The sequence below is a fragment of the Abramis brama genome (assembly GCF_963993115.1).
Source record: "Abramis brama genome assembly, chromosome: 4".
NCBI classification, from domain to species: domain Eukaryota; kingdom Metazoa; phylum Chordata; class Actinopteri; order Cypriniformes; family Leuciscidae; genus Abramis; species Abramis brama.
Window position 1 is genome coordinate 47,846,952 of NC_139966.1, and position 11,382 is coordinate 47,858,333.

Genomic DNA, 11,382 nt, shown 5'->3' on the forward strand with positions numbered 1-11,382 from the left:
TTACCTCACTCCGTCCCATAAAATAGCATAAACTCGATATTAGGTAATACTTTTTGACTATCAAAAAACCCTTCTGCAGTGTCTTTAATATTAATTAAAAAGGCTCACAAAAACCCTTACATATTATTCTTCGTATGCTTTTGAAATATGGATTACCATTAATCTTTAACATTTTTATAAAAAATAAAACTATTAAGGAATATAATGGATTTTGGATTGATATTAGGTATTTTGTTTCATGATGTATTTGGTAACAATAAAAACACACAGTCAGTTTTCCACAAGTTAACATTTTTACTTCGCAGTACAGAAATCATTTGAGCCCCATCCGTTGAGCATTTGTTTGTTTTTTTAAAACATTGGTGACATTTTGCACAGGGCCCCGGTCATGTCAATACTGCCATAGACATTTTGGTCCTTGCTAACATGTCAGAGCCGTTGAGAAGAACTCAGCAGACACTGGCACTGCTCCTCTCTCTGCTCTGAAGTGAGGGAGAAGGAGAGCTCCCTAACACACACTAGACAAGCAGATTCCAGACTTACAGTTAAGCAGCTTTTCCTGCTGATGTGTGATAACCTCCGTGTAGTGGCCTTAGAATCACGGATAACCCATCAGAAAAGAGATGCAAGGCAAAGCTGAAAGAAAACCCGGGCCTTCCAACAAGTAGCACAATTTACAGCTAATAGGGGGGTCAGTTATGTCAAATCACATGAGCATACTGTAAAATGAATACTGTGTGGTTGGACACGGATTACATAAAAGATTATCTAAACTTTGTGTGCTTGATACTTCCCTTCGATCTGTAAACACAGGAAATTGGAGAAATATAGCCAACTCAGGATACTAGTATAAGCACCAGTTGTAATTTGTAGGAAAATAGAATAATGAATAATCCCTGGGAGTTATCTCAGAAGTAAATGGCTTCTTTTAAAAATAAAAACGTGCTGTTAAACCGGACCAAACTCGAAACAGATCAATTCGCAATTTTGCAAACCCAATCCCCCTCTGCTTTAAGGTTATCTTCTTTACAGCCAACACCAATACATTTAAAAAAATATGCATTTCTTCATCACTTGAATACATCTGTTAATTTGGCATCTTTGGACTTTTCATATCCCATGTCTAAGCAGGTTGAGATAAAGATCACATGATGGAATCTAAATACAGGGCATTGATAAACAATCAGTGCAAAATGGATCTTGTTTCCTGATTATAAAAAGCAGACTGGCAGAACCTTCCCCCCTTCTCCCCCCAAAAACGCTAAATTTGTATAACGGTTTACATGAAATTCCATTACGGGCAAAACATACAGTTGTATAGCCAGCTCGCCCAATTTGGTTGCCATTTTTTTCTTTTCTTTTTTTTTTTAACATTAAGATAATGATCATCTGAATATCTGATATTCAAGAGCAGCTGGAGCTAGTTTACTGGTCAGCAGCGTCACCGAAGATGTCATTCTTCTTGCGCTCCATTTCAGCAAAGTCAAACTCTGTGCCCGTCATTCGCTTGTAGATGTCTTTGATATCGTCACAGGTCGTCTCGAAGTGAGTCGTAGCATCGTAGGAGCGAGAGATGAAGACCTGGGTGCAGATAAATACAAATGTATCTTCAAAGTACTGTAATCACCTTTCGTAAATCAAGTGAGCATAATGTAAACACTTACCTGGCTGTCAGATCCCAAGTCAGTTGGTGCATACTGATCACTAATGCTCACAAATCTGCAAAAAGATTTAAAAATTATAATTTTTTATCTGATTGCTTTTACATCAAAGTAAGCTTTAGATGTCAGCGAGCGCATGCAGACTCATGCAAACGTACTTCTGCTCAACTGGTTCCAAAAGGTCCAGGGCTGGTTTGATCTCTTTCTCAGGGTCGTTGGTCTCCACAGTGGTGCTGACGATGGCTACGTATTTACCCTGGGCTGCCACGTTGTGTGCGTAAGAGATCATGCACACATAGATATCTAAAAGAAGAATTGAATGTACAATAATTTATTGTTTAATGTTTGAAGTCAGTCATTTTTATTCTCACCAAGACGCCATTTGATCAAAAACAGTAAATGTGTGAAATATTATTACAATTTAAAAAAACTGGTCAATTTCAAATATATGTTAAAATGTAATTGATTCATGTGCTGACAAAGCTGAATTGTCAGCATCATTACTCCAGTCATGTGCCGATTTGCTGCTTAAGAAACATTTCTTATTATTAATGTTGAAAACAGTTGTGCTGAGTAATATTTTTGTAGGAACTTTGAAACTTTTTTCAGGATACTTTTATGAATAGAAAAATTATAGCATTTATTTGAAATAGAAGTGTATAAATGTCTTTACTATGCATTTTGATCAAGCGGCAACCTCCCCGTCTCTCTCTTGAAACCAACACGGAAGTGAGTTAAACTGCAATTCGTTGACTGGCCGCTTGAGGCTGATGTCAAAAGTGAGTCAAATCTGTATCTCCCCCATGTTAAAATGCCAAATTTTACAGCAGAAAAAAACGTGTTTACAGCCTGGTGTCTGTATGTCGCTTTGGTCTATACAGCTATTTTTGCCCTTCATGACAACTGTGAGGGGGGTGAATTTTTTTATAACTCATCCGTTTAGTTGATTAATATTTAAAGTTCTGCATAATTAAGGGTGTGGCCACTTGAGTGACAGGTGGGTTGTCGCTGATGTCAATGCTAGCCGCTTGTCTGTTGTTACTAGCCGTCACTTCACCTCAGCAAGTGTTAGCTGTTGAACTTGCTTTCTCTGCAGTGTTTGTGCTTTTTTTTCGGGATTATTTCATACAATTGAATACACCCATTAAGTAACGTTAACTTCGCCCACGGTTTAGGATTGTTGTCGTCGAGTATCGTTCGAGAGAACAACCAGCGCTGTATTTCAGTTTTCCTCTGTGAACATGCACTAATGGATGTCTGACAATTTCGTTACTTTTTGGAGTTTTCAGATTTAAAAACGTCAAGGCTCGTTCGTTCTGCTCTCACGGAACAGATGGATTATAATATGCTTATGTACCGTCAGATGAAATCATGCAGGCGTCGGCGCTTTCTCCGTCCATGCAATAAATGCACATCCATGAATGAGCGCGGATTTTCTAGCGCATTTTCTAGCGCATTTACTTGAACTTCATAGGCAATATATCTATAACCCATTTGAGAGGCGGCCAAAATAAGAATTTAAAATGGACTGAATAAGCTCTCTACGAACTTGACGAGCGATGCCGTGCTGACGGACCATAAGAAAGAGTGACTGACATGTGCATATAAATCACTGTCACACACACACTCTCAGAGTAATATTAAGTTACTGCACAATACATTTTCAACTAACGTTAGCCGAATAGTACAGAATCACAATACACAGTCTCACTTGTAGCCGTGTCTTTTAAATATTATAATATTTCGAAGGGCAAAAACAGGAACTTTTAATTGGCTTTACATCATCAGCTAACTGGATCACGTCGAGCCATAGATATAAACAGTGTTTATAGATATATCATAGATATAAAACAGTGTTTATATCTATGACGTCGAGCTAGGTGATTTCAGCTCCTCAGCTCCACTCACGCCCCGCCTGTTTGCCTATTTTCTGTTATCCGGGAGTGACGCGAGGCCAAGATGGCGACGGCCGGCTCCGCCTACTTTAGGCTTCAAAAATGCTCTTCAGAAACCTACGGGTGACGTCACGGACACTACGTCCATATTTTTTTACAGTCTATGATTTTGATACATTTATCAATTTATTTTCAATTAATTTATTTTAAGAAAAAGTGCATTAGGCCTTTTATAAATGCAGTTACTTCATTCTTTGTTTCTTGTTTTTTTTAATTAAAAAAAAAAAAAATTTTACTTAAGAAATTTTTGAACGCTGCATGCCATCATTTTAAATTCAGTAATTTCTTAATAAATGTCACTTTTAAACTAAAAGACTGTTCACAACAGAATCTTTTTTTATTGTGGAAATAAAATTGCTAAAAATACAGAAATTGAGGCTTCCTGTCAGACTAACCGTGCTTCCTGTTGACCTGGTTCTGAGGGATGATGATCTGGCAGGAGTTAGCATCGCTGGTGTTCTTGATTGGGTGGCTCATGATGCAGATGACCCGCATCACCTGACCCACCTTGTTGACTCGGTCCATGACATAGCTGGGGTCGCAAATCAGCTGCTTGCAGCGAGCGATCTGACAGTGAAGAACAAACAACATTAAGTCTCAGCACATTTTAAAGATAAATCAGATTTCACACAACTTGCAACAGACTCACCTCTCCCTCGGATTTCACGCCCACCACTTTGCCGTTCTCTACAACAATTTCCTCAATGGGTTTGTTCAGCATGTAGGTTCCTCCATAAATGGCACTTAATCTGTGAGTGACAAAAATAAACTACTAGTGCACGTACAGAGTAATCTAAGCACACTACACACAGACACATTTACAATGCTGTGAAACTATTAATGAAATTAGTGAAAATATCAGTGGCAGAATAAGTAGTTGGAGAAACTCACCTGGCGAAGCCTTGGGGCAGCTCTCCCAGGCCATAGAGAGGGTACAGATATGGACTCTTTCCATACCTCGCCAAAGACTCACTGTACAACTTAATCCTGTTTATCGTCTCCATGCAGGGCTGATCCAGGTAGCTGGACAGATAGGAAGCACAAACACCACAGCTTTAACTTCAAGGGACAAACAAGCCTGCAAGGTTCTCTCAGTGTTGTAAGTGAACTTTCGGCAGAAAGTAAGATGAGTTTTTGACTCACTCGTCTGTGCGGTAGAGTGCGAGAGCGTGGCCGGTGAAGTCGACAACATCCTGTCCGAGGTCGAACTTTTTGTACACATCTCGCATGGTGGTCTTTTTAGGGTCAACTCCCTCCAAGGTCTTTGGGTCGTTTTCATCGAAGTTGGCAACGAACACGAGGAACTTCCTGAATCGCCTTTTCTCGAAAAGCCCCATGAGGCCTGAGAGAATTAATACGTGTTAAAATATTTTCATAAAAAAAATTCAAAATTTCTCCATCAGCTCCATGACAGCACACACTATGTTTGGGTGGATGAAAAACACGCTAGCATCTCTCAGTTTTGCTAAAATTTAAGAGGAACTACAGAATTGTTATACACACTACAATTGCATCATGGTATAAAATTAATTAAAAGGGAAGTAGGGCGAGACACCCAAAAGCTGCACTTCACTGTAATTCCTCTTGCACTTATATTAACACCATGTCATCCATTCAGATCACGGTGGTTTGGTTCAGATAATAAAACACTCCAACCCAGTTGGCTATAGTCTGGGTCTGGTATAGTATAGCCCACAGCCTGTTCACTGACCATCGGATGAACATTGAATACAAAAATGGCAAGAGCTGGCTTAAAATCACCAGTTTCAATGGGATCCTTTTGGCAGTCAAACAGAAAAAAAAAGAGAAGAAATCCCAGAAGAAAAATCGCTGCTGTATTTGCAAAGTATTGGGCCTTAAATCTTATTTTTTTCCCCTAACTTTAGATTATCAGAACGTACAAATGTCACTTACTCGATGCCAGAGCTTCAGTCTCAGTGGAGGGCACTTTGTAGATGCTGCCCTTTTTGTAGACAAAGCTGCCCTCAATCACTTTGAAGTCTAGGTAACGTGTCACCTGTGTGATCAGCAGCATACGCACCAGCTGACCTATGAATGCGAAAAAGACACAAATGGCAAACAAACTGATCAAAACGGCAATGCTGACTTCTTTCCATCCATAGATGTTTTGTATTCTTGAGGTATTTCAAGAGAGACAGAAAACTGCTAAGCAACAGGATAAGTGTGGCCGAGGGATCCAGCAGCGCCTGGTGCAGAGCGATCCAGAACGTGCTGTGTATTTGGCCGAGATTACAGATTCCAAGAAGCGAAGACTGAAGGGTAAATTTAGAGTGGGATGTTGTTGTTGCTTCTTACCGTTGGCCATTAGAAACTTGGGAATGAGGTCCACGTTCCAGTCGCGGCCCTTTCCCATGGACTCAGGGGGGCTGCCAGGAAGGCTGAAACGCTTGTACAACTGTGAGCAAACCAAGAGAAATGTTAGCATCTGTGGAGATATAGAGAAGAGCTGAGGGGTCAGAGGTCAAACGGCGACTTACATCCTCCAGAGGGGTGATGGAGGCACTATCTCCTCCATAGTAGGAGTTCCTGTCCATGTGCAGCACCTTCTTCCCCTTCACGGACATGATCCCGGACAGGATGCATTCCTAGAGGAAACGCATGAATGCAGCTTCAGTACAACATATCTCAGACATGAGACCACGATGACCCCAGGCATTTCAAAATGTAGTCATGGTTTTCATAATATAATGAATAGCAGTATTCTTGTGGTTTTGAAGCAGGCTGTATCTCCATATTAAATAAAAATATAAATTACTATCTGTCTTACTTAGACAAAGCGTGCATTATTTGTTTTACAGAACCAATCAAACAGGCTAACATCCAGTAGACATGCATTTAAAACAAGCCAAGCACTTTTTTTACTTCTTTTCAGTGGCAGTGTGGAGTAGGTGAAAGGGACAACAGAGGAACCTAAGCTTTACAAGAATTCCACAACTGGAACAGACAGCTTTACTCAACATAAACTGTAGAACACGGTTGCAAAAACAACTTAACCTATTTACTGCAGTATAAATTACACAGAAGTGTAGAAATAAACTGAGCAGCTTCCAGTGAACACTCCCAACAAATAAGATTTGAGATATTTACAACAGGATAAACATCAACCCATTTAAGGGTTGTTATTTTGGTATTATGTTTATATTATTACAATATTTATTAATATTTTTAATTAGCTTTTATTTTTCATTTTAATTAATTTTTGAAATTGTATGTACTTTTGAATTTCACATACTTTAAAATATTTCTATTTATTTATTTCAGTTTTAGTTTAAGTAATTTTAGTAGGTCAACTTTAAAAGATTTTAGTTAGTTGTCAAGACTACATTTTTAATTTTAATTTAGTTCCATCTAATATTTTTATTTCAGCTTTATTTCAAGTAATGTAAAAACAAAATGTAACAACACTGTTCATAACATCTTAACACACATCACATAGAGCTTTGTATAGAGAAATGCTATAGAAAGATGACAAACATGGAGGTTTAAAGATATGCCAAAACATTTTTCTCTCAAAGGCCATAAACATTTAGAAGCAGCGAACCAACGGATCATGTGATGGTGTGGACTCTACCCACAACGCAGGCCAATGAATGACAGTTCACAATGACATGTACTCTCAAAACATTTAACAAAAGTAACTCATTTTCTGGCAAGCAACAACACTGTTTTCTTCATTACGAGCTACAAATAATTTGACTTCAAATGTCCTGATATTGCATGAGAGACCTATCCGAGCCAAGGTCTTAGCATTACAAATATGCAAGCAAATACCTAAACAAGACAACGGCTGCTCTGCATCATGCTGCTAAGACAGGTTAGGATGGGCCACACACAATAAGACCTTCAGCTAATCAAAGTAGTTGAATACATGGCGGCATTATACTACTAGAAGCAGAAAACGTTTATGTAATGTTTACATCATTTTTAATATGCAAACCCCTTGCTCTATGAAGGAAAATGCATACCCTAACTAACAAAAATGTCTTTGAACATCAGTGCACGTCAAGGTAGTTGTTAAAAAAGGCTTGCTTTCCAGCTTCTTTTTGGTCTTGGAGGGTAGCAAAAATGCTGTTTAACACAAAAGGCAGTTTCTCATGCCCACAAAATCAATGTCCATGACTCAACTGCTCTCAGCTCAAGGGATGAGTCATTTAAAAAGGAAAATCTTAAAACAAAATGACTTTAAGCAGCAGTAAGGGTTAAATGTTAACATCCACTGTAAAGTGTACGGTTCAGCCGCATGAGTGAACACCTTCTCCTTACTAAAGAATCAGGCTACAGTCACATGAAAGGCCCTAAGAAACGCTCATAACATTTTTATTGTATCTCTCTTTCATGGCGTTAAACACCTGCTGGGATCCAGCATTCTGGCTTTAGATAACGCTGTCAGCTTGTTATCATTTTAAAAATCATCACGCTCCAGTTAAACACTTCTCCCACTATTCCTGCAAAAGCAAACTCAATCATCCAGTAATTGATGTCCCTTTTGTTTGCCGCCTTTGCCTGTAAATCCACTGTAGATGATTCATCACAAATGATTTAGCAGAGAAAGATGTGTCAACACAATATGAGACAGTATAGCTGCCAATAACAAGAGAAGAAAACAGTGCAAAGACAGTGACAAAATGTAACAAGTGTTTTACTATAAATTTACTATTACAATAAGACGCCGGTATAAGAATTCCTATTATTGCGTGTGATAAAATGGACAAGAACCTTGTGACATTTGTTCTATTAAATCTCGGAGCGGTTTAAGCATCAACGCTCCTAACTTCCAGCCACTACACCGGCCTGCTCAGGCTAAATGGATTATGCAATAAGCCATGTAATACCAGAGCTGTACTGTGCTCAGAGACTGTAGCCACAGGAACTGTGAGGAATTCCTTATAAAACATCCGAGACGGGAGCACTGTTGCTTTTTTATCGCTCATATGCCACCCTCAGCTTACCATTCGTGTCTGATTTGCAGAACTTAAACATACGATGTCAGTCTCGGTTCCTCTACAAAGCAAACCAACGCCTATCTGTAGCTTTACTGATAGCCTAAAGCACCTCTGAACAAAAACGTCCTCTGTTCACTTCCCATATTTCCTGTTTTAGGGGAACCACTTTAAACTCATTACACGAATCCAAAGCAATAAAATGTGCATATTCGATATCCACAATCAATAAATCATTTTTTTGTGCACCCTTGAGTCTGGCAGGATTAGTATGGATCACAGTTCAAAATCAATACAAACTTAATGAGACTACAAATTAACTGAAGGCATGAAACAGAAGATGCCCCTTTTTTGCCCATTGTGATGTATATTAAAGTGAAATGGCTTATCGAACAAGAAAAAAAAAAATGTATGGTGGGACTTGATTTAGTTTATAGGGAATTAATTGGATGGTTGTGGTTTGCTATTGCAGTTATCTCATGCGAGTAACAGGTTGTTGCACCAAAAACATCATTAGAAAAGAGATGTCACTGTGAGGGAAAGTTATTTTGATTCATGATTACAAAGGCACAGGAATAAAAAAAATTGTGTGCACTGTATGGCTAAATCATATAGAAATTGTCCATTTTTATTTCATGGTGACTTTAAGAAGCGAAATAAACAAAACTGTTTACTTAATCTTGCTTAAACCAAAAGGAAGCAAAATATTCAGGGACAGTCCCACCAAACAATCATTTTCATCCTGAGTTTTTCCCCTGATGAATAATATCTAGATAATTGTTTACAACAATGTATACTATGAATAGTGTCATTTTGCAGCTAAGAGCCCAGCAGATCTTTTTTATCATAAGCATACATCATGTCGTCTGTATTATAAGCATAAAATAACTTCCTGACGAATAAACAGGCCTTTAAAGCATTGTAATTGAATATGCAATAAGGGTTTTCTGTTTGACTTGAGGGTGTGGTTGTTTACTGACCTTTATTGACGCAATAAGTAATCCCAAACTCGGTTTATTCTGTCATTTCATTTCGAAGGAAAATATGAAATAACCCTCAACCCTTAAAATAACCATGAAGTCAACCGCGTGTAAAAAAACAACACCTCAACATTGAGGAAGCCATTGGTAACATCATACACTACGTTTTGAAAAGTAGAGGAAAATACTGCATGCAAACTATTTTCTATTAATTTAAAAGAACAATAAAAACACTCTACATAAGTAATTAGTGATCATTTATTAGCTAGACACAGCGCAAGCTGTCTTGTTGGCACTGTCAAAACATGAAAGCCTCAATACAAGCACGCTATCTGGTCTCAAATATCACACTAAAACAACAAAACACAAGAAGAATCTTGGTGCGTTATTAGCATGATATAAAATAACATGAAAAGCGATATAAAATACTCTTGTGTAGTCACAAGCCACCGTCAAATTTGTAACCGAGGCCTGCGAGATAGCATTAGCCGCGGCTCTGAGCGCCAATGGACAACTATAACTGATGCTAAAGTTAGCATAGAAGCAGATAAGCACATCACGCACAGTTCTAATGAATGTCTCTTAGCTCGAGGCTAACATTAGCGTTGTAGCTAATTAGCATATCCGATAGAACAAGACTGGCTGCTGATTAGCATGATGCTAATTTTAGCATGTTAGTAATTAGCCTCCTAAAGTGAGCGGTACATTCAGAGCAACGCCTAGCAAGATCGAAACAGACTCTGATTGTTGCTTTTCTACACATCTTTACATCAAGTAAGCGTGCGTATTTGGATTAGATGATATTCTGATACCGTTAGCCCGGTTCCCAACACGATAACGTCGTATTCTTCATTCATTTTTCCTCGTCTTTAATCCCCTTTTCCTATGCGTCGGCGCGAAGAAAATGGAGATCTTGCAAAGCTGGAAATGAAAGAAGTGCGTTGTCACGTCACTCACAGAGGGTGTGGCTGAAGTGGGCAGGGCGTGCGAGTTTACGCGTTCTGAGATGCGATTGGTGGACTGTGTTGTCAATCACCGAGGGTGAATGCGCGCCCCTGATCGATTCATCCGAGCGACTCGAATCTTATGATATGTTCACAAAAATATATCACATACGTAAAGTAAAATTTATTTAAATTGTACCAGGCATTAGATTGTTTTCTATTGACTTATGTTTATAAAGCTAAGACAATAAATTCACGATATTTTGCTGTTGTAAAATATAAGAGGCATACCTAGATTATGCGAATATGGATGTATATGTTTTATAACTGATTTCCTATCGTTAAGCCAGGTGACGACTACTTGGCGTTTGAGTGAGTCATGAAATCGTTCATTTATAAATGAAACAAAAGTTACCATAATGTGCAAATTAAGGCTACCAAATAGCTGTAAAGCCAAGTTCATAGGTTTCATGTCATATGAAAAGGCACAAATAAATAATTAAAATACCACATGACTTGATAGGTCAAATTTAACCTATATTTAACCAAATTTAAATTTCTAATAATTTTAGGTTTATTAGAAATTCTTTATCAAATGAGGCCGCAAAGATATATTTTCACTCACATATTGTTTGACAAGCTGGTCTAATACACATTTCATAGTTCTAAAACAATTCGAATTATTATACAAACAAGCACTTAAACATTTTAAATATTAACTTGCTTAGCTGGGAAAACCTCATTCAGTTGGATGTTTGTTTAGTTCATAAGATTATGTATGGTTTAGCTCCTCCTCTGGCTGATTTAATTCATTTTAAAACTATTGAAAACAGAGTAACTAGAAGTGTAACTAGAGCTGATTGCATAATTCAACGTAGGAA

At 38.2% G+C, this 11,382-nt stretch overlaps 1 protein-coding gene across 1 annotated transcript; it reads right to left on the bottom strand.

Moving 5' to 3' along the window:
* Positions 1 to 274: 274 nt before the first annotated feature.
* Positions 275 to 10,517, bottom strand: gdi2 (GDP dissociation inhibitor 2). Its single transcript, XM_084111475.1, has 11 exons — positions 10,370 to 10,517; positions 6,115 to 6,222; positions 5,933 to 6,032; positions 5,531 to 5,665; positions 4,760 to 4,958; positions 4,508 to 4,639; positions 4,266 to 4,365; positions 4,012 to 4,183; positions 1,820 to 1,964; positions 1,665 to 1,719; positions 275 to 1,581 (listed from the first exon to the last, which is right to left on the bottom strand). Exons 1-11 carry the CDS (start codon positions 10,412 to 10,414, stop codon positions 1,426 to 1,428), a joined length of 1,347 nt encoding a protein of 448 aa, XP_083967601.1. The 5' UTR covers positions 10,415 to 10,517; the 3' UTR covers positions 275 to 1,425.
* Positions 10,518 to 11,382: the final 865 nt, after the last annotated feature.

Coding starts and splice junctions, on each gene's coding strand:
- gdi2 (XM_084111475.1), bottom strand. CDS start 10,414: ATGAATGAAGAATACGACGTTATCGTGTTGGGAACCGGGCTAACG. Junction 4,959..5,530: donor GACTGAAGCTCTGGCATCGA/GTAAGTGACATT, acceptor TAATTCTCTCAG/GCCTCATGGGGCTTTTCGAG. Junction 4,184..4,265: donor GCGTGAAATCCGAGGGAGAG/GTGAGTCTGTTG, acceptor CTTCACTGTCAG/ATCGCTCGCTGCAAGCAGCT.